General features: G+C 36.8%; 1 protein-coding gene across 1 annotated transcript in view; it reads right to left on the bottom strand.

The window, feature by feature from the left end:
* PARP4 (poly(ADP-ribose) polymerase family member 4) overlaps nucleotides 1-24,006 on the bottom strand; it is a gene marked incomplete at both ends in the record, with an annotated part of 143,334 nt that overhangs the window by 90,728 nt on the left and 28,600 nt on the right. The window contains 6 exons of the mRNA XM_084234863.1: nucleotides 969-1,055; nucleotides 1,775-1,906; nucleotides 6,543-6,667; nucleotides 8,239-8,395; nucleotides 8,591-8,774; nucleotides 15,923-16,018. Coding sequence (XP_084090989.1) covers nucleotides 969-1,055; nucleotides 1,775-1,906; nucleotides 6,543-6,667; nucleotides 8,239-8,395; nucleotides 8,591-8,774; nucleotides 15,923-16,018 — 781 coding nt within the window. The remainder of the gene's footprint in view (nucleotides 1-968; nucleotides 1,056-1,774; nucleotides 1,907-6,542; nucleotides 6,668-8,238; nucleotides 8,396-8,590; nucleotides 8,775-15,922; nucleotides 16,019-24,006) is intronic.

Here is a 24,006-nt window from a genome sequence, read left to right as displayed (position 1 = left end):
ACAACCCAAATGCCCAAAAATAGATGACTGGATCAAGAAGATGTGGTACATATATACCATGGAATATTACTCAGCATTCAAAAAAGATAAACACATGCAATTTGCAGCAACATGGATGGCGCTGGAAGGGATCATGCTCAGCGAAATAAGCCAAAAAGAAAAAGAAAAATACCGGATGGTCTCACTCATAGCAGGAATCTAGAATACTTAAATAAGGGACCAGGAAAATGAATATAAGAAAGTGAAAATCAAAATCAACAAAAAACTATGAACCAGAGACACTTTTTGGGGGGTGGGGGACGGGAGGGGAAGGATTGGGGTCAGAATGGGGCGTTTGCAATTGTATGGGGGAATATAAAAATAAAATTTAATATTTAAAAAAAAAAAAACAATGAATATACGTACACTATAGATACTGGTTAGAAACTGACCACTGCCAAAGATACACTGAAAACATCTTACATTTTAAAAAAGAAACCTATTGATTATGACAGTTGTTCCTTACTCCAGATTCTCCATATTCCATCTTTATTGAAGCTAAGGAATCTAAACCTATCTTAGGACATTGCAGAAATGCCTACCTGAGCTATGAATTGGTGAAAATTAGGTAAACTGCTAGGAAATCTTAGTTCTAGGGGAAATGTAAGTATATTATACTTTGTCAGCAGATGATAAGTATGTGCCCCAAATGTTTTCTTTTTATGTTCTCAAAAAACTCATTTTCCAACAACAGAAAGAGCTCTCCTTATTTGTTTGGTAATACTGATCTACTTCCAACTTGATTTAAATAAGCCAGACAGGGCTGGTCAGCTTGACATCTTTTGCCTAATTAGCAAGCAAAACTCAAGAACTTAAAATAACGTAAGTTATCTTAGCTTTCAGTAAGAATTTCATTTTTCAAATTATTTCTAACTCTTTTCCCCCCTCTAGTAAGTAAGCTAAGCTAGTGTATCAAAATCAAGTCCTACCGGTACATCCTGATCCATCAAGTATGCACCATGGCCTTGACTGATTGCTTGTTGGTATTCTCGCTGGGCTTCTTCCTTCTCTTTAATCTGGAAAAAATGATTTTTATACCAGTCATAAGTGATTTCAGACATTAATAAGGACAATTTCATCAATGTTTATTAAAAGCTTGACAAAAATAAAAGACAAAATAAGACTTTCTCATAATCATTGATTATATAATAATTAGATAAGTCATGTAACAGAATTTGAATTAGAGAAGGCCAACTAAAGAGAATTATCCTTAAGTGGGACCAAACTATTTCAGAGTCAATAGTGAAAAAAAAGTCTAGGACTTTATATAGAGCAAAAATAATTAGAGATTAAGTTTATCTTAAATTTAGTAAGATATGAGCTAAAGTCTTAACATGAAATGCTGCATGAGGGCTAAACCTTAGAATAAACAGAGACTAAACCAATTGTTAATTTTGTTGGTATAATTTTTCTTAAAAAGTTACAATAACTTCAGTTTGCTTCTGTAACAGCGTGCAGAGCATCAGTTTTTGCAAAAATATATAAGGGTTTCCACTCTGTCTTACACTTTTGATATAAAATTCACTAATTTTTTACTGATGGAGACAAGGCAAGTAGGCACAGAAACAAGTTCATCAGGGAGTAATGTCTGAAAGGAGGATAATTGTATAAGTGCTTGGTTATTCAAAGAAAATTTTTGTTTTGTGAAAAGGCCACTGCTCAGATAATGAGTTTGGGCAATTATGAAATTGACTTTGAAACCAAAGAGCAATCACAATGCATTTTCTCCTCTTACCTCTCCTACTACATGCTTCCCATTGATGAATGCTTCAAAACCACACACAGCTGCCTTGTCATCCAAAGGAAAAATATATTTTGCCTCAATGGGTATGTGACTGTGATTTGTGTATGTCTGAAAAACAATGACCTGAAGAAAAAAATTCCATATAATAACGAAACCATATGGGGCAACATTAATAGGGACAACTACTAATAAAACAATTACATTTTCTTAAAATCCATTAAATTTTTATCATGTCCCTCAAATTCCAAGAGGTAATTTTAGTGGCTGGAGACTTCTACCATTGCAATGTGAGTCCTGTCACATGATAAAATGCACAAGTGCTACTTAGGCAGTTCACACATGACTAGTTGGAACAATTTAAGAGTTGTTAGAAGAATTACAAATACAAGTTTAAAAGAAGATTGAAGATTTCATTTAAAAGGCAGAAATTAAGATACTTTTATGTGTGGGTCTTGATGACTCCTTGGTATTATATGGATCCTGATACCATTCAAGAATTATTTTTTTTCCTTTTTTTTATTTTTGAACAATATTTACTTCCCCCCAACCCCTCACATTGAGTCCCCATAGAATTTCCTTCCCCAAAGCAACTGTGCACCATCACCACAGTCCCCTGTGCTTCTTCCTCCCTCCCTCTGATCCCTCTCCCTCCTCCTCCCCTGCAGTATGCCTCTGATTTATAATTGTCTGTTTTTGCTTTGTTGTATTTGTACTGTTATTATTTTTTTTACACTGATGCCTTATTTGGTTCCCCTATATTCTTGTTATAAGTGAAACCATCCAATATTTTTCTGATTCCTTCTGGCTTATTTCACTGAGCATAATTCCTTCTAGCTCCATCCACATTGCTGCGAATGGCATGAGTTTATCTTTTTTGATTGCTGAATAATATTCCATTGTGTATATATATATATATATATATATATATACCACATCTTCTTGATCCAGTCATCTATTTTGGGGCATTTGGGTTGTTTCCAGGTTTTACCTATTATAAATAGTGCTGCAATAAACATAGGTGTACAGGTGTTCTTTCGAATGAATGTTTTTGTGTCCTTTGGGTAGATCCCTAGTCAAGAAATATTCTTATAGCCAATCTGTATTCAGGTCTTGGCATTTCCTCCTTTGCCTCTTTGCACATAGCCCTCTAGTGGCTTCTCTCATTTATCCTTCTCGCTCCCATGTAATCCACTCTTGAATCAAGCCTTTCTATTCCTGTCTGCTATCTCTATTGTTATTGGATTAATTTTTCTAAACAAACTGTTCATCACATATCACTTGCTCAGAAAAATGGTAGAGTCTTTAAATATTTGAAAAAAAAACTTTAGACATACAATAAACAGTAAAAACATAAACACATGGCAACAACAAAGCAAAAATATTGAACCATTTATAATCAGTAACATCTGAGAAAAGACCAAAATGAAAAATAAAAATCTAACATTCCAAATGCTATTCACAACTGGATTTACTGTAAGACAGGTGGCCCCTAGTGTGTGGGGGGCACCCGGCAATACTTTTGAGAGGCGTCTGTCTATGTAAACAATCTGAGGGCCTCCCCTGGTGGCGCAGCAGTTGAGCGCTGGGCTGTGAAGCTGCCCGCAGCCTCTGCAGTGCCGGTTCGATCTCTGGCTGCCGGTGAGGGTCCCACATGGCGTGACAGACCTCTCCTGTCTTGCCTGCTGCTCCTCTTAGCAGTGTATTTCATCAAGTCTGCCTGTTCTGTTCCCGGCTCTGGCTCTGGTGAATTCTCTCACCCTCCTGCGCTTCTGACTGTACCCACTGTTTATATAAATAAATAAATAAATAAAGTCTTTAAAAAAACAAAAACAAAAACAATCTGAGTCAGCAAACAATCAGCTGACAATCAGCAGGTCAGCATCCTCCCCTGGACCAGACCTCCTACACTTCTACCAATGAAGGCCTCACTGTTCTGTGGCAGGAATTAGTCACAAGGCAGCTCCCCTGGAACTGTGGCCTGGCATGGCACAGATGATCCCACAGGTTTGAGTCCAGAGTTTTCCTGGGTTTCCAAGTAACCTGAGCAATAAGTCAAAGAACACCTGGCAGGGTGACTGACTGGGAGGACATCACGAGCTTTCCCATTGTGCACAAACTCCCTCTATTCCTCTCGGATATTTCTATCAAACCCCTCAAAGGCACATATGTTCAAGCTGTAACTGACTAGGATCACCAACTCATTGCATCTTGGTTTAGATTATTTTCAGCCTACTCTGTAGGTATCCTGCCTATATCCATTTAGTGGCCTCTCTTTAGGCCTATGAGTTCCCAGAGGTCAGTCCTATGTCAGCTATATTCTCTTTGTACATCAAATTATGTGACTGGACACTCACAAACTAAATCATTTCAGATAATGATGACAAAGTATTTTTACTAAGACTGGGAACAGCAACTAATACTGTAAAAATTTTTAGTATCTTTATTTTCCTCTTTTGGATGACACCATTATATAACGCAACTAAAAATACTAAGCTCATTCAAAGAGTCAAATGTATGAGCCGCAAACACACAGGTGCTGCTGGGCATCTGCCTAGATAACAAACTACAACTGGCTTACCACACAACTGTGGAAACTTCACTGCTAAATCCTGAGTTATTTTTTGAGTAATCATCCCCATCGAAAAAAAGTCTCACCAGGTGTGAAATATCAAATGGTTTAAGCTGTGTAATCCAAAGGAATATATAGAGGAGTATGTTTTTCAGGCCCAAACAAACATCATTTGCTTTGTATCTACTGTATATGAACACATTCATTATATCTAATAGGCAGATTATTATTTTTAATATTTTGCAGATACTATTATTTCCATTTTATACATGAGGAAAATTTCTTGAGCACAAAGAAATTAAATAATTTCCCTAGGGTCACAACACTAGAAAAGAATAGGTAAGGAAAAAAGTTAAGCCTTTTAAACTTCAAATCCTTTACCCTGTAGAACCATAGGAGGTCACACAGTAGTTAAAAGCCTGGACTCTAACATCAGAATGGTCTGACCTCAAACTTGTGTTTTATCATACAGTTTAAATGTCTCTGAGCATCAGTTCCCCCATCTAAATAAGCAGCATAATTATAGTGCTTTTTCCATAATTTGGAAGAGAATTATATAAGACAAATGAAAAATTCAACTTGAGGTCTGACTCATAAGAAGTGATAACCAGGTGGTTACACCATTAAGTGGCTAGCAAGAGATTAGCACATACAGAACATTTCCCACAAGTCCACATCTGGACCTTCCCAAGTCTATAATAGTTCCCTGAGTTATTTTAGGGATATGGGTATGGATCCAAATGGGTCCAGGGGTTAGTGGTCAGATATATCTGACCAGGTATCAATATCATGGAGACCATGATCCTTCCTCCCCCCGTCCCATTTCCCAGTTTAAACTGATCACTAAAATTAACCCGATTTCCTTCTGATTTCATCTAATCCTTAGCCTGGTTTCTCCATATTCTATACATCAGTGACACCATCTGGTATTTCTCTTTCTCCTTTCATTTGCTTTCTTTTTTTTTTTTTTTAAAGATTTATTTATTTATGCATACAAGAGCTGGAGTACAGGCCAGAAATGCAGGGGGTGAGAGGATTCACCAGAGACAGTGGGGAACAGAACAGGCAGACTGACTGAATTACACTGCTGAGGGGAGTAGCGGGCAAGTCAGGAGAGGTCTGCTGCGCCATGTGGTTGCTCCCTGGATGGCTGGGGATCGAACTCGTCCTGCAGAGGCTACAGATTGCTTCATAGTGCGGTGCTTACCCCCTTCTGCCACCAGGAAGGCCCTCCATTGGCTTTCTTCTGGAGGGACAGGAGCTACCACAATCCTGGACTCAGGTGTTCTTATTTTCCTAAGGTGTCTTTATAGCTGTTCAATGCAGTCTTTAGTGTCAAGAGAGCCAATTTGAGGCCAAATCTTAAAAGACAAATTCAATTTAAGAAAACTGGGAACACTCCAAGCTGGACCACCACATCTGACCATCTATTTGCTCATGTGCCCATGAACTTATTAATCTCTGTCCTGTGTTCACGGACAAATCAGCTGCAAGCCAACCCATGGCCACCCACTGTACCTAATGATTAGTTGGCATCTTCTCCTACCTACAAGAAGATGGATTTCCAGCAACTTTCCCCTCTCATGGATCATCAGTTTTTCTCCCCTGTACTGACTCACATACATGCTTTGATTTCTTAGATTTTGAAAGAAAAACACAAAATGCTCTGACCCAACTTCTCTACAGGTACTATCCCACTGTCTCTCCTGTGTTTCCAAATTCTTTCCTCCTGTCTCTATTGAACTCACATTAGTTAAGCTTTCACCCCCACCATTCCATGGACAAGGTGATTGTCTCTCTCTCCCTACATGTCTATGCTCAGATTTCACTTTTTCATGAGATTTTAACTAGCCATTGTATCAACAAGTTCAAACACCTTTCTCTTATGCAGTTCTTATCTCTTACTGCTTCTAGAACCAATAACCATCTAATGTATTCTGTATTTTATTTATCATTTTTATTGCCTAGTTATCAAACACAATGCATCCTCTATGAGAGCAGAGTTTTCTTGTTTGTTGCTGAGAGCCTAGAACCGAGAGCCTAGAACAGTGCCTGGCCTAGAGTAGGTGCTCAAAGAATAAACAAATTTTAGAAATGCATGTTTTTTTTAGTTTATGTATCTGTAATCAAATTCTCACTTATGATTTATATCTGTTCAGTTTAAGTACTGAGAAGTGACAAAGAGCATACCTGGGCTACAAAGTCTATTATTTTTCCCTTGATGTGAACATCCTCAAGAGGAACCAAGTTCCCAGAAGTGTCCCGAAGGCCGGCCTTAATGTCGCTGTCAGGTTTGCTGTCTGATAACTGATAATCTACATATTAAAAATATCAATGTTAGCTTTTAAATCTATCCATGTACAGTATGTTTTTGTTACTATAATACAAAGGAGAGAATAACTCCTTCCTTTTGTACGTTTTATTTTAGGAAAAATGGGAAAAAACATAATACGGTTTTTAGTAGTCAACTCTGAAAAGTAAGTAAACCCAAGTAACTATCAACAAACACTCTGCTTTTTTTTTTTTTAATTTTATAGAGGCATGTTTATTTATTTATTTGTTTGTTTGTTTGTTTTGTTTATACATGCACTGGGTACAGTCAGAAGCGCGGGAGGGTGAGAGAATTCACCAGAGCCAGAGCGGGGAGCAGAGCAGGCAGAAGGACCGAAGTACACTGCTGAGGGGAGCAGCGGGCCGCAGGAGAGGTCTGCGTGCCAAGTGGGACCCTCCTCCGGTGGCCGGGGAGCAGCCGGGGATCGAACCGGCGCTGCAGAGGCCACGGGCAGCTTCGCAACCCAGCACTCAACTGCTGCGCCACCGGGGAGGCCCAAACACTCTGCTTTTTTAATTGAGAGACTGGGGGCATCATCTTGAAAGCTGAGAGTCATGCTGTTACTTGAAAGACATATTTTAATATATATTCAGGTACATTAAAGTCTCGAGAAAATCTAAATAAATATAGCTTAAGTATGGATCTAGGTATCTGCATCCCCTGATTTTTTTCATTTTTAATTGATTGGTTATTACTATTTATTGTGTCACAAACACACTGTTTGAACAACATAAGACTCACTAGACTTTCAATCCAAGAAAGACTAAGCTAAAATCCTAATGTAGCATCTGGAAGAATGTTCACATACTATACTGAGGGATATAAAAATACAGACATGGTGAGAATTATAAATATATACCTTCCTGCTATACATTTCATTTAATAACACCCAGAGGGAAAAAAAGAGTCACCTTGAACATACATGAAGTAATGCATTTTTGATAAAAATAATGCAATCACAGTTGAAATCATTAATGTATTTTTACAATGTTATTGACTTATTTTTGATTCATTCACTTATATTATTTTTACTCATCTGATTTTCCGAGAAGAAATTACCTATCATCCTCTCAGATATTTGTACTACTACATTATTACAATTTTGGGACTTCTTTCACTTATTACAGATATTGACATCATCTCATCTGAGAAAAGCTGAAACCTGGAAAAGATATATACATCTGTTCAAGATTGCAAAGCCTAGTAAGTGCCATTGACACGTGCACTAAACTTCATTCTAAAGCTGTATCTTCTGTTGATACTGCCAACTTCCATTTTATTTTCTGCATTTGACATCTCAAATTGGCTTAGTGAGTTTTATTGTTGGATATCATGAGGTGGACGAGTTCAACTTAGGTGTGTTAATGAAGTAATATGTAATTTTGAGCTCATTTAACCTCACTTAAGCACACTAGTTTTAATTTTTACAAAATAAAAAAATGAAATATATATAAGACAAAATAGTTACCAAATATGAATATAAATTCCATGGAAAATATAATATTTGAGTTCAACTAATATGATAAAAGACAAAATTCAAGAAAATTGTCTTACCTTCAACCTCTGAAAAACTTGAAGACTCAGGTCTGTATTCTTCTAATTCAGTATTATTACAAGGATCAAAGTACTTTATTTCATCTCCAGGTACACAAAATTTAACTATATATTTGATTTTAACCTGATTAGTTTTATATACAACAAATTCATCATCCTAGAACAAAGAGAAATTAATAGGTGGCAAATAAAAACAACCACACTTTTTTGGCAAATGGTTTCATAAAAGGAGAATTTCATATTTGCTAATTTAGAAAGTACGGAATTCAGAAAGTGTATATACAGTGATTATTTAAACTAAAGCTATTAAATAAAAACAGGAGTATCTCTGCCCGTTTCTTGATAGTAATACCTCAAAGTCTGTGGTGATTGTGGCTGTTCCTCGAACCCCATGCACACTGTCATAACCCAGGGGTGCTTCTATCAAGGAAATGTCTTTCTTGTGTAAGTCCATGCACTTCCCGAGGCTTACATCACAGATGACCAAGAGTCTACTGCCATCTATCTCTCCTGGGTGTGAGTACTTAATACTTGCACTGCATGTAAAAGAAAATAAGCACATATTTATAATTTATATTTACATAGCAATATGATTTCATTACATACATATGAAATATTGTATAAAAGATTTTGTGGGTGCATTGTTCTGAAATTTTCTGTTACTAAAATATCTCTGAAGATTTGATTTAGAGTTTTTTTTTTTTTTTTTTTTTTTTTTTGTGGGACTCTCGCTGGTGGCCGGGGATCAAACTGGCGCTGCAGAGGCTGTGGGCAGCCTCGCAACCCAGCACTCAACCGCTGCACCACCAGGGGAGGCCCCTTGATTTGGAAATTTATTATTCATTCATTTATTTAAAAATTTTATGTAAGAACACTATACAAATGATCCTTGAAAAACACAGGGGTTATAGGTGCTGACTTGCCATGCAGTTGAAAATCTGTATAAACTTTTGACTCCCCCAAAACTTTACTATATAGTCTGCTGTTGTCCAAAACCTTGTTGATAACATAAACAGTCAATTAATACATATTTTATACATCATATATATCATATACGTATTTTTACAATGAAGTAAGCTAGAGAAAAGAAACTGTTATAAAGAAAATCGTAAGAGTTTCACATATACCACAAAGCTATAGTAATAAAAACAGTATGGTTATTGCAATGAAAATAGACACATGGAACAATGGAATAGAATTGACAGTTCAGAAATAAACCCACCTTTATATTTCCAATTAATCTATAACAAAGGAGCCAAGAGTGTACCATGGAGAAAGGAATGTCCCTTCAACAAATGGCATTGGGAAAACTGGACAGTTACAGGAAAAAAATTAAACTAGACTACTCTAACACCATACACAAAAATTAACTCAAAATATGTTAGAGACCTGGATATAAGACTGGAAATCACAGAAGAAAACCACTGAAACATGTACTGGGGAACTTGACTCAAAAAGGAAGAGAAACAAAAGCAAAAATAAACAAATGGGACTACATCAAAATTTAAAAAGCTTCTGCATGACAAAAGAAACTATCATTAAAATAAAGAGATACCACACCAAATATGGGAAAAATATTTGCATATCATTCATCCAAAAAGGGGTTAATATCTAGAAAGAACTCATAAAACTAAATAAAAGGAGAAAAATCACCCAATCAAAAAATGGGCAGAACTAAAGACACTTCTCCAAAAAAGACATTCAGATGGCCAACAGGCACATAAAAATTGCTCACCATCATTTAACATCAGGGAAACACAAATCAAAACCACAATGAGATACCACCAAAAAGACCAGAAATAAGTGCTAGTGAAGGTGTAGAGAAAAAAGTCTACACTATATAGATTAGTCCAGCCCTTATAGAAAACAGTATGAAGGTTCCTCAAAATACTAAAAATGGATTTATCATACAATCCAGCAATTTCACTCCTCAGTATCTAGCCAAAGAATGGAAAAACACTAATCTGAAAGGATTTTTGCACTGCTGTGCTCACTGCAGCACATCATACATCCTTGGCTATTTACAATAGCCAAGTTACGGAAACAATCCAAGTGCCCAACAAAAGATGAATGGATTAAGAAGATAATGTATATAACACAATGGAATCCTACTTAGCTATAAAAAATAAGATGAAACCTTGCCATTTGTGACAACATGGATAGAAGTGGATGAGAGCACAAATAGGCCTCTTGTAAAACCTGCACAAACAGGCACCAGGGAACCTGAGATAAATTGAATCAGAGATAAAGTTGACAAGAGTAAACAACTCCAGCAGACCCCCTCCAGCAGAAGACACCCTTTCATGCACACCAAAAATTGCAGCAGTCGCCTAATACTATGAAGACCCGCTCTCCCCATTTTGGGGCATGACTCTTGGCCTTCAGAGAGTTGTCCCTCATGGACTTTCAATAAAGTCTGATACTCTTGGCCTCCTTTCTTTTCTAACAGTGGAGGAGCTTATGCTGAGTGATACAACTAAGTAGGAGATAAATAGTGGATTATTTTGCTCATATGTGGAACATAAATAAATACATAAAGAGCAATCAAAAGCAAACCAATACAAACTCCAGAAATCTGACTATATATCTGAAGCTACTGGGTTGGGGGGTATTCTGGAAATTAAAAAAAAGAGGGGAAGGGGCCCCATGGACTATGGTGAAGAATTATAGGTGCTCAAGTATGAACCTATTTCCCTAAATTATATATATTGCTATAAGTTGTTACCTCAATAAAAAATGATACAACTGAAAAACAACTAAATATTAAAAAAAAAGCAAGTCATGGGCCTCCCTGGTGGTGCAGGGATTAAAGATACAGCGCTATCAAGCTATCTGTAGCCACTCCTGTTTGAGTATGTTGCCCGCCAGCCAGGGAGCTAACACACATGGTGCAGCAGACCTCTCCTGTCTCCCCAGCTGTTCCCCTCAACAGTATATTTCAGTAGATCCGCCTGTATTGTTCCCTGCTCTCTGGTGAATCCTCTTACCGCCCCCCTCCCCACACCTCTGGCCTGTACCCCAGTTCTTGTATGCATAAATAAATCTTTAAAAAAAAAAGCAAGTCGTGAGAAAGATAAAATTCATTTACATTAATACAATGTATTTATCAATACCATAAGTTTATGCCATCTGTTTATAAGAATATTCAAGTATAAATGGACCCATGCAGTTCAAAACCTTGTTTTCAAGGGTCCATTGTATTGCCCTTCTATTGTGCTAGATAGTGCTCAAAGCACTTTGCTCCCAGGAAGGTATGAATTCCCAGGAAGGTATATACATTTATTTATAACTATATATATGTACATACAATGAATTGTTTAGAATGGATGTGGAAAAGGACAAATAGTTACAAAAATATACACACATTGTTATGGTAAACACCAAAGTGGGGAAAGAGAAGGAAAAAAAAAACCCACTTTATTTTTTTTTTTTTTTTTTTTTTTTTTTTTTTTTTTTTTTAAATAAATTTTATTGTTATATTCCCCATACAATTGCAGCCCCCCCATTCTGACCCCAATCCCTCCCCTCCCGCCCCCCTAAAAGTGTCTCTGGTTCATAGTTTTTTGTTGATTTTGATTTTCACTATCTTATAGTTATTCATTTTCCTGGTCCCTTATTTAAGTTTTCTAGATTCCTGCTATGAGTGAGACCATCCGGTATTTTTCTTTTTCTTTTTGGCTTATTTCGCTGAGCATGATCCCTTCCAGCGCCATCCATGTTGCTGCAAATTGCATGTGTTTATCTTTTTTGAATGCTGAGTAATATTCCATGGTATATATGTACCACATCTTCTTGATCCAGTCATCTATTTTTGGGCATTTGGGTTGTTTCCAAAGCTTAGCTATTGTAAACAGTGCTGCTATAAACATAGGGGTGCAGGTGTTCTTTGGAATTGATGTTTCTGTGTCCTTTGGGTAAATACCTAGGAGTGGAATTGCTGGATCATATGGAAGCTCTATGTTTAGTAGGTCCAGAAATCTCCACACAGCTTTCCACAGTGGTTGGACCAGTTTGCACTCCCACCAACAGTGCAGAAGAGTTCCTTTTTCTCCACACCCTCGCCAACATTTGTTGTTGCTAGTTTTTTTAATATGTGCCATTCTCACTGGTGTAAGATGGTATCTCATGGTAGTTTTGATTTGCATTTCCCTGATGACAAGTGATGTTGAACATTTTTTCATATGCCTGTTGGCCATTTGCATTTCCTCTTCAGAGAAGTTTCTTTTAAGCTCTTCTGCCCATTTTTTGACTGGATTATTTTCTTTGTTGTTGTTGAGTCTCATCAGCTCTTTGCAGATTTTTGTGATCAGTCCTTTATCATTAGTGTTGGGTGCAAAAATGTTCTCCCAGTTGGTGGGGTTTCTCTTTGTTTTTGTTATTGTCTCTTTTGCTGTGCAAAAGCTCTTTAATTTGATGTAGTCCCAGCTGTTTATCTTTGCCTTCACTATCACTGCTTTGAAAACCCACTTTATTAACTAGGAAAAGGTATTGAATAAATTTAATTTTTGGCATTAAAGTTCAGAAAAACAAAAAAAAAACATAACTTTTCCAACAAATGTGCTGGATAACGCAAATCACTACATGCAAAAGAATGAAGATATACTTCTTATAACAGACACAAAAAATAATTCAAAATTGATCATAAACTAAATGTAAAAGGACACTAAAACTGATGGAAAAAGCAGAAGTAAATTTGTTGATAACATTGATTGTGGCAAACTTTTCCTATTACACTTCTAAAACCACAACTGACAAAAGAAAAAAAAAAAACAGATAAATTGGGTCTCATCAAAAATAAATTGTACTCCAAAGAAAGTGAAAAGGGCAGTTCACAGAATGAGAACAAAATACTTGTAAATCACATAGTAATAAGGCATGTATATCCTGAATATGTAAAAACCTCTTACAATTCACTGATAAAAAGACAAATGATCCACTTTAAAAATAAAATAAAATAAAATAAAGTTCAGAAAAACAGCAAATACCAAGTCAGTAAGACCTGGTCAAAGGAAACAACATGTATTGTCATGAAGCCTTCTGAATCCAAATGGAAAGCCAAAAATTTCAAATGACACCCAAATGAGAGATTTTGTTTCAACTTTCTGCAGGAATCAGCAGCTTTAATAACTTGCTATTAGGAGTATATGATGGGACATCTTTGGAAGCAACATTCTGGGGTCATGTTATCTATTTTTCCTAAGATCCAGACCAAAATGCAAGTGTTGCCTGCCAATTCCTTGTTCTGTCCCCCTGTTTCTATGTTCTCCTACTCCTGTGTTCCCCTTCTGTGAGCTCTTTCCCTGTAACCTACAAACATTCTTAATTCCTCTCCATCAAGTCTTTTTTTTTTTAACAACATTTTTTAAAAAAAGATTTATTTATTTATTTACACAAGCACTGGGTACAGTCAGAAGTGCGGGAGGGTGAGAGAATTCACAAGAGCTAGAGCGGGGAACAGAACAGGCAAACCGATGAAATATACTGCTGAGGGGAGCAGTGGGCGCAGCAGGAGAGGTCTGCACGCCATGTGGGACCTTCGCCAGTGGCCGGGGGTTGAACCTGCGCTGCTGAGGCTGTGGGCAGCTTTGCAGCCCAGAGCTCAACCGCTGCACCATCGGGCAGGCCCCCCCATCAAGTCTTGATCCTTGAACTTTGCCCTCTGGCCTTCTCCTTCTATGTCTCACCACACTGCCCACAGAGTCCAATGACTCCCTGAAACACTCTTGAAAGCACTGTTAAAAAAACTTCAATTTGGTTAAATTCAACTGAATTCAATTCAGTTAAAAAATATTTGAATGTTTAAAAATTTTTACCTTGAAATATGTTGTGCATAGGAAAAAGTTTAAGAAATAGAAGATGATCAATATTTCTATATCCTTTCATCACACCTTCCTTACCATCCAGAAGTAATCTAAGCATTATTTTCTTTCTTTTATAGTATTGACACATGGTATCTGTCCCTCAACAATATGTTTAGTTTTACTTATTTTTGAACTTTGCACATTGAGAAAGACAAACAGTAATTTTTGCTCCATGCTATGTTCCTATACCTCATCCACTTAACATATGTAACCCTTGTGCATTTTTTAAACTGCCACACAGGACTTCCTGTAGTACTGCAGCAAAATGTATTGGTTATTCCTCTGTAAATGTCAGTGGCCAGAGAGCCGGAGGGTGAATTCACCAGAGACAGAGCAGAACAGGCAGACGACCAAAAACACTGCTGAGAGGAGCAGTGGGAGAGACAGGTGAGGTCTGCTGCGCCATGTTGCTATGTCCTTGACCGGCTGGGAATCAAATCCACACTGCAAAGGCTGCGGGCAGCTTCATAGTGCTGCACTCAACTTGCGGCGCCACTGGGGAGGCCCCATCATTTACAGTGTTCTTTTTACTAGTATTCTCAGCAATTCCTGTACATGGTCTATATAATGCTAGAGTTTTTCTAAGGCAATGATTCTTGATCTCAGTAGCATATTATAATCATCCAGAGAGCCTAAAAATTATAGATAACTAAGCCTCACCCCTAGATATACTGATTTAATTGATGTGGGGTGATATCAGCACTGGTAGTGTTTAAAACTGTCCCAGATAATTAAATGTGCAGCCAGCTGACACAACTGAAGGAGTCTGGTTGGGCACCCCCAAGTGTCCCTGAAAGCTCCCCACGAGCTGGGCATTTCACCATAGCCAGGATGGTGGGTGGTTTCACTTTCTTCCTTTTTGCCTTTCCCACAAAAAAAAAAAGGAAAGAAAGAAAGAAAAGAAAATATAATGACAGCCAAGACTGAGAACCACTGCTTCCTGGTTCACAGGCTAATTAATCACAGGACTCCTAAATCCTACTATCAACTGTGTTCTTCATACCAGATAATGCCATACTTTTTTAAGAAGGTTTATCAATCTATACACTTACCAACAGTGTTTGAGAGTTCAGATTGTTCTAGAGACTTAGCAACACTTAAGTATGTTAAACTGTTTTTTGTTAATATGATAGGTGTAAAATGGTATCATTATAGTTTGATTTGTATGTTTTTAATTACTAATCTTTTCAAATGGTATTGTCCATACATGTTTCCTCTTCCATTAGGATCCTATTCATGGCTTTTTCCCACTTGCTTATTAGGTTATCTTTTTCTTACTTATTTGTAGGAATTCTTTGAATAACCTAGATAATTATCATTGGTCCTGGGGCCTGAACCAAGGTTACTTAGCTTCATGAGACTTTTTCTTTTCACAAAATGAAATTGTAAGGTTTACCAATTGTGAGGTTTATAGACAATATACATTTATTTATAACTACATATGTACATATAATAAATTGTTTAGAATGGATGTGGAAAAGGACAAATAACTAGTGTGACACTAGACAATATATATTCATGGTCTTTTGGTGTTATCTGTGATATGAGAAAACAACAGGACTTATCTCAGGAGGTTGTTGTAAGGATTTAGTGGGTATATATGTAAAAGCTCTTAAGATAGCAAAATATGCAATTTCAAATATAATTTTCCCAAATATCCACCACAAAAAACAAGCTTTTATAGCATACTGACCAAACTTTCAATGATCTGTTTCTTGGGTGAGGAATCACTCACTAAGCAAAAACAGGAAAACACAAAGTACTCAATAATGATTCCTGGATTTTGGGTATGAGTAACATGAGTAAGAATATGACATACAAACCTGAATGAATCACTGAAATACATTCCACTCCCAAGATTTCCAATGTCTGTTCTTTTCACACCATGATCTTCAACTGTTTTGGGTAAAAGCAACCCACTAAAAAGAAAAGGCCATTATAATCATTTGCTAGGAAAAAGGGACTTATATTACAGCCTCATAATTTTAACAGGACAGGTGCCATTTAAGGAAATTAAGCTACATGAAAAAAGCTAGATACTAAAAGACAAACACTGTATGACCTGACTTACACATAGAATCTAAAAAAGTCAAAAAGGTAGTTTCTAGATACTAGGGAGATGTTGGTCAAAGGGTACTAAATTTTCAGCTATAAGATAAATAAGCTCTGGAACTTATTTATTATTAGAGTTCTGGAGCTCTAATGAACAACATAATGATTGTAGTCAATAATACTGTATCATATACTTGAAATTTGCTAAGAGGATAGATTTTGTATTCTCATCACAAGTGCTGTAACTCTGTGCAGTGGTGGATGTGTTCATTAACTTGATTGTGGTGATCATTTCACAATGTATCTATCACATCTTTAACAAAATCAGTTTTACAACGTAAACATACAATTTTTGTCAATCAAATCCCAATGAAGCTGCAAAAAATAAATATACCAACTAAAGAAATAAATAAATAGCATGAAATGAAAAGAAAAATGTATTTCAAAGTAGTCAACAGAAGGAGTTCCAGGTGCCATTTAGTACTTAGTACTAAATGTAGGTATACAGCAGGTTTCTCATCACTGTCTTGACATGCCCTGGGCAGCCTGCCAATTTTCCTGCCTCAAGGCGCATCTGCCTCCTTTAGGCAGAAGCCACCTGTACCCAGAGGAACAATCTTTAAGCTCAATACTGGCTGTATTTCTCCCCTGCTCAAAAACTTATGCAGGTTCCACTGGTCTTCCAGCATTAAAAGAATCTCCCACAGAGTTAAACATGTTTATCTCTATGAAGGCAGTAAAGGGAGACTTCTGTATTTTGTTACATAAACATATAGTTTGAATTTTGTATTATGAGATGAAATTAATTTTGTGTATTGGCTTTCAGTTTTAGTTCTGCTTAGAAATGGCATTCCTACGCAAACATTGTTTTTAAAAAATTCTCCCATTTTCATTTAGTACATTTATATTTTTATTTTAATATTTATGAATCTCTGTTGCAGGTGGGGTTTATTTATTTTTATTTTATTATCTATAATTCTTACATCATTTTTCATTTTTGCACAATGTATGCATTTTCATCTTGGTTATAGTCCCCATATTATTCCCACCACCCCCCCTTGGAACCATAGTGTATCCTCCTCCCTCTTCCCCCTGCCCCCCGCAGTGTATCTCTGGTTTATAGTTGCTTGTTGATTTTGATTATTACTTTAATATAGTCTTTTTCCTAGTCCCTTATTTAATTTTCTAAATTCCTGCTATGAGTGAGACCATCTGGTATTTTTCTTTTTCTTTCTGGCTTATTTTGCTGAGCGTGATCCCATCCAGCTCCATTCATGTAGCTGCAAATGGCATGAGTTTATCTTTTTTGATTGCTGAGTACTATTCCATTGTGTATACGGACCATATCTTATTGATCCAGGAATCCATTTTTGGGCATTTGGATTGTTTCCATAGTTTAGCTATTGTAAATGGTGCTGCTATAAACATAGGGCGCAGGTACCCTTTCGAATTAATGTTTCTGTGTCCTTTGGGTAAAATCTTTTAGATTTTTGTGATCAGTCCTTTATCATTAGTGTTGTGTGCAAAAATTTTCTCCTAGTCAGTGGGGTTTCCCTTTGTTTTGGTTATTATCTCTTATGCTGTAAAGAAGCTCTTTAATTTGATGTATCTTTTCCTTCACTATCACTGCTTTGGTGATGTGTCTGTAAAGATGATTTTGAGGTGCATGTCATGTAGTGTTTCACCTATATTTTCTTCTACATATTTTATGGCTTCAGGTCTTATGTCTAGTTATTTAATACATTTTGAGTTGGTTTTTGTGCATGGTGTGAGGTAGTAGTCAAGCTTCATTCTTTTGTATGTAGCAACCCAGTTTACCTAGCACCATTTATTGAACAAACTTTCTTTGTTTCATTGCATATTCTTTGCTCCATTGTCAAAGATTAGCTGACTGTAAATCTGTGGGTTTATTTCTGGATTTCCCATTCGGTTCCATTGGTCTGTGTGTCTGTTTTTGTTCCAATACCATGCAGTTTTGATTATTATGCCTTTGTAGTATAGTTTGAAATCTGGGAGTGTGATGCCTCCATTCCCTTCTTTTTTCTTCAGGAGAGCTTTGGCTACTCGGGGTTTTTGGTGGCTCCATATGACTTTCATCAATTTCTGTTCTATTTTTTTAAAGAATGTCATTGAAATTGTTATTGGAATAGCATTGAATCTGTAAATTGTTTTTGGTGGGAAGGCCATTTTGAAGTTAATTCTTCCAATCCATGAGCAAGGGATGCCTTTCCATTTCTTTTTTTTTTTTTAAATAATAAATTTTATTTTTATATTCCCCATACAATTGCAGCCCCCCCATTCTGACCCCAATCCCTCCCCTCCCGCCCCCGCACCCCTAAAAGTGTCTCTGGTTCATAGTTTTTTGTTGATTTTGATTTTCACTTTCTTATAGTTATTCATTTTCCTGGTCCCTTATTTACGTTTTCTAGATTCCTGCTATGAGTGAGACCATCCGGTATTTTTCTTTTTCTTTTTGGCTTATTTTGCTGAGCATGATCCCTTCCAGCGCCATCCATGTTGCTGCAAATTGCATGTGTTTATCTTTTTTGAATGCTGAGTAATATTCCATGGTATATATGTACCACATCATCTTGATCCAGTCATCTATTTTTGGGCATTTGGGCTGTTTCCAAAGCTTAGCTATTGTAAACAGTGCTGCTATAAACATAGGGGTGCAGGTGTTCTTTGGAATTGATGTTTCTGTGTTCTTTGGGTAAATACCTAGGAGTGGAATTGCTGGATCCTGTGGAAGCTCTATGTTTAGTAGGTCCAGAAATCTCCACACAGCTCTCCACAGTGGTTGGACCAGTTTGCACTCCCACCAACAGTGCAGGAGAGTTCCTTTTTCTCCACAACCTCGCCAACATTTGTTGTTGCTAGTTTTTTTAATATGTGCCATTCTCACTGGTGTAAGATGGTATCTCATGGTAGTTTTGATTTGCATTTCCCTGATTGCAAGTGATGTTGAACATTTTTTCATATGCCTGTTGGTCATTTGCATTTCCTCTTCAGAGAAGTTTCTTTTTAGCTCTTCTGCCCATTTTTTGCCTGGATTATTTTCTTTGTTGTTGTTGAGTCTCATCAGCTCTTTGCAGATTTTTGTGATCAGTCCTTTATCATCAGTGTTGTGTGCAAAAATGTTCTCCCAGTTGGTGGGGTTTCTCTCTGTTTTTGTTATTGTCTCTTTTGCTGTGCAGAAGCTCTTTAATTTGATGTAGTCCCAGCTGTTGATCTTTGCCTTCACTATCACTGCTTTGGTTGATGTGTCTGAAAAGATGTCTTTGATGTGCAAATCACATAGTGTTTCGCCTATATTTCCTTCTATGTATTTTATGGTTTCAGGTCTTATGTCTAGTTCTTTAATCCATTTTGAGTTGATTTTTGTGTATGGTGTGAGGTAGTGGTCAAGCTTCATTCTTTTGCATGTAGCGACCCAGTTTTCCCAGCACCATTTATTGAACAAACTTTCTTTGCTCCAATGCATAGTCGTTGCTCCTTTGTCAAAGATTAGTTGACCATAAATCTGTGGGTTTATTTCTGGATTTTCTATTCGATTCCATTGGTCTGTATGTCTGTTCTTGTTCCAATACCATGCAGTTTTGATGATTATGGCTTTGTAGTAGAGTTTGAAGTCTGGAAGTGTGATGCCTCCATTCCCTTCTTTTTTTTTTCAGGAGAGCTTTGGCTATTCGGGGTTTTTTGTGATTCCATATGAATTTCATCAATAATTGTTCTATTTCTTTGAAGAATGACATTGAAATTTTGATTGGAATAGCATTGAATCTGTATATTGCTTTTGGAAGGATGGCTATTTTAATAATGTTTATTCTTCCAATCCATGAGCAGGGGATGTCTTTCCATTTCTTTGTGTCTTCTTCTATTTCTTTTAACAGTGTTTTATAGTTTTCTTTGTATGGGTCCTTTACCTCTTTTGTTAGGTTTATTCCCAAGTATTTGACTTTTTTTCTTTTAATAATAAAAGGGATGGTTTTCTTGATTTCTTCTTCTTCAGATTGATTGTGTGTAGGAAGGTTACTGATATTTGTGTGTTGATTTTGTATCCTGTTACTCTAATAAACTGATTGATTAGTTTGATTATATTTCCTGTGGAGTTTTTGGGGTTCTCTATGTATATTATCATATCGTCTGCAAATAGTGATAGTTTGACTTCTTTCTCCCCTCTTTGGATTCCTTGTATGTCTTTCTCTTGTCTTATTGCTCTGGCTAGGACTTCCACTATTATATTGAAAAGCAGTGGTGAGAGTGGGTATCCTTGTCTTGTTCTAGATCTTAATGGAAATGCTTTCAACTTTTCACCATTGAGAATGACATTAGCTGTGGGCTTGTCATATATGGCCTTTATGATGTTGAGGTATGTTCCTGAGATTTCAATGTCCTTTATCATAAATGGGTGTTGTGCTTTGTCAAAAGCTTTCTCAGCATCTATTGATTTTATCATATGGTTTTTTATATTTTTTTGTTGATGTGTTGGATTATACTGATTGACTTTCGCATGTTGAACCATCCTTATGTCCCTGGAATAAATCCTACCTGGTTGAGGTGAATTATCTTATGAATACATTGTTGGATTCTGATAGCTAAAATTTTATTGAGGATTTTTGCATCAATGTTCATTAGAGAGACTGGCCTGTAGTTTTCCTTTTTTGTGTTGTCCTTGTTCGGTATTGATATTAGTGTAATGCTGGCTTCATAGAACATGTTTGGTATTATTCCTTCCTTCTCAATTTTTTGAAAGAGTTTGTGAAGGATAGGCACTAGTTTGTTTCTGAATGTTTGATAGAATTCATTTGTAAATACATCTGGTCCTGGGCTTTTGTTTAGGGGGAGGGTTTTGATGACCATTTCAAGTTCACTGCTTGTAACTGGTCTGTTTAGGTGTTCTATTTCTTCTTTATCTAGCTTTGGGTGATTGTAGAGTTTTAGGAATTTGTCCATCTCTTCTAGATTGTTGAACTTGGTTGCATGTAACTGTTCATAGTAGTTTCTGATTATTCTTTTGATTTCTGCTGTGTCTGTTGTGATTTCTCCTCTTTCATTTGTGATCCTAGTTATCTGTGCTTTCTCCTTTTTTTCCTTTGTGAGCCTGGCTGGGGGATTGTCTATTTTATTTGTTTATTCGAAGAACCAACTTTTGTTTTCATTGATTTTTTAGATTGTGTTTTTAATTTTGATTTGATTTATTTCTGCTTTGACTTTTATCATTTCTTTTCTTCTACTGGTTTGAGGGATTTTTTGTTGTTCTTTTTCTAGTTCTTTGAGCTGTGAGATTAGGTTGTTTGAGTTCCCGCTTGTTTCTTTTTTCTTTCTTTTTTTTTTTTTTTCCAGCTTGAAACTTTTATTTATTTATTTTTTACAGATTTATTTATTTATTTATACAAGCAATGGGTACAGTCAGAAGCGCGGGAGGGTGAGAGAATTCACCAGAGCCAGAGCGGGGAGCAGAGCAGGCAGAAGGACCGAAGTACACTGCTGAGGGGAGCAGCGGGCGGCAGGAGAGGTCTGCGCGCCATGTGGGACCCTCCTCCGGTGGCCGGCGAGCGGCCGGGGATTGAACTGGCGCTGCAGAGGCTGCGGGCAGCTTCGCAACCCAGCGCTCAACCGCTGCGCCACCGGGGAGGCCCATCCGCTTGTTTCTTGATGTGAGCTTGTATTGCTATATACTTTCCTCTTATTACTGCTTCTGCTGCATCCCATACATTTAGGAAAATGGTATCCTTTGTCATTCAACTCGAAGTATTTTTTAATTTCTTCTTTGATCTCACTGGTCCAGTGATCTTCCAGTAGTGTGGGTTTCAATCTCCTTGAGGTAATAGAGTTCCTTGCCTTCTTTTTATGGTTTATTTCTAGTCTGATGCCTTCATGGTCAGAGAAGATGGCTGGTATGATTTCAATATTGGTGTATCTGTTGATGTTTGTCCTGTGTCCCAGTATGTGATCAATCCTGGAGAATGATCTGTGTGTGCTTGAGAAAAATGTATACTCAGATTTTTGGGAGTTTAGGGTTCTATAGATGTCTGTTAGCCCAAGAGGTCTAGATCCTTATTTAGAGCTTTAGTGTCCTTACTTATTTTTTGTCTCATTGATCTATCCATTGTTGATAGTGGTGTGTTGAAGTCTCCTACTACATATGTGTTTTCTCAGATGTCTGTTTTCAGAGATGATGATAGTTGTCTGATGTATTTTGGTGCTCCTTCATTTGGTGAATATATGTTAATGAGTGTTATTTCTTCTTGAAGTATTTCCCCTTGATCATAATGTAGTGACCGTCAGGATCTCTTTTTACCTTTTTGAGTTTGAAATCTGTTTTATCTGATATAAGTATAGCTGTTTCTGCCTTCTTTTTTGATCGATTTGTTGTAGGATTGTTGTCCATCCTTTTACTTTCAGTCTGTTTTTATCTTTTGTAGTTAAATGTGTTTCCTGGAGACAGCAAAAGGTTGGGTTTTGTTTCTTAATGCAGGCTGCGACTCATTGTCTTTTTATTGAAGAGTTGAGTCCATTTACATTTAGAGTTAATATTGATATGTTAGCGTATGTATTTGCCATTGTTTGTCTTTTCTCTGGTTTTATTTATTTATTTAGATTTATTTATTTATTAGTTTGTTTGTTTGTTTGTTTGTTTGTTTATTTATTTGTCTTGTTTCTTTCTTATTCATCCCTCTGTTGGTTCTGGCTTTAGGACTCCTCGTAGTATTTTTTGGAGTGGGGGTTTAGTCGTCATGAAATCCCTGACTTTCTGTTTGTCTGGGAAGGCCCTTATTCTTTCTTCATAGAGGAAGGAAATCTTTGAGGATAGAGTATTCTTGGTTGGCATTTGTTTTCTTGGAGTCTGTTGATTATGTCTCTCCACTCCCTCCTTGCCCGTAGTGTTTCTTCGGAGAAGTCTGATGTCAGCCTCATTGGTTTTCCTTTCTGTTATCTGTTTCTTCCCTCTTGATGTGAGCTTCATTATTTTTTCCTTGTCTTAGATTCTGGGGAGCTTTACTGTTATGTGTCCTGCTGTATTTTTCCTATCCTCATGTAAGTTTGATGTTCTTCTTGCTTCTTGTATGTCTATTTTCAGCTCCTTGTTCATGTTTGGGAAGTTCTCTTCAATTATTTCCTTGAAAATTTTCTCTGTTCCTATGTCTCTCTCCTCTCCTTCTGGGATTCCTATAACTCTTATATTTCCTTTCCTCATGTAGTCAGATAATTACTGAAGTCTTTCTTCATTCTTTTTCATTTGTAGTTCTCTTTTTTAATTTAAATTTTATTTTTATATTCTCCATACAATTACAACCCCCTTATTTTGACCCCAATCTCTCCTTTCCCCACCCCCTACAGAGTGTCTCTGATTCATAGTTGTTTGTTGATTTTGATATTTTCTTTCTCATAGTTATTCTTTTTCCTGGTTCCTTATTTAATTTTTCTAGATTCCTGCTATGAGTGAGACCATCTGGTATTTTTCTTTTTCTTTCTGGCTTATTTCGCTGAGCACGATCCCTTCCAGCTCCATCTATGTTGCTACAAATTGTATGTGTTTTTCTTTTTTAAATGCTGAGTAATATTCCATGGTGTATATGTACCACATCTTCTTGATCCAGTCATCTATTTTTGGGCATTTGGGTTGTTTCCAAAGCTTAGCTATTGTAAATAGTGCTGCTATAAACATAGGGGTGTAGGTGCTCTTTGGAATTGATGTTTCTGTGTCCTTTGGGTAAATACCTAGGAGTGGAATTGCTGGATCATATGGAAGCTCTATGTTTAGTAGGCCAAGAAATCTCCACACAGCTCTCCATAGTGGCTGGACCAGTGTACTTCTTTCCTTTTCTGTTTTGGTTCTTTTTATTTCTGT

This window comes from Talpa europaea (assembly GCF_964194135.1).
Source record: "Talpa europaea genome assembly, chromosome: 6".
Classification (NCBI taxonomy): Eukaryota; Metazoa; Chordata; class Mammalia; order Eulipotyphla; family Talpidae; genus Talpa; species Talpa europaea.
The sequence above is the reverse complement of the archived record's forward strand: the minus strand, read 5'-3'. Positions and strand labels throughout refer to the sequence as shown.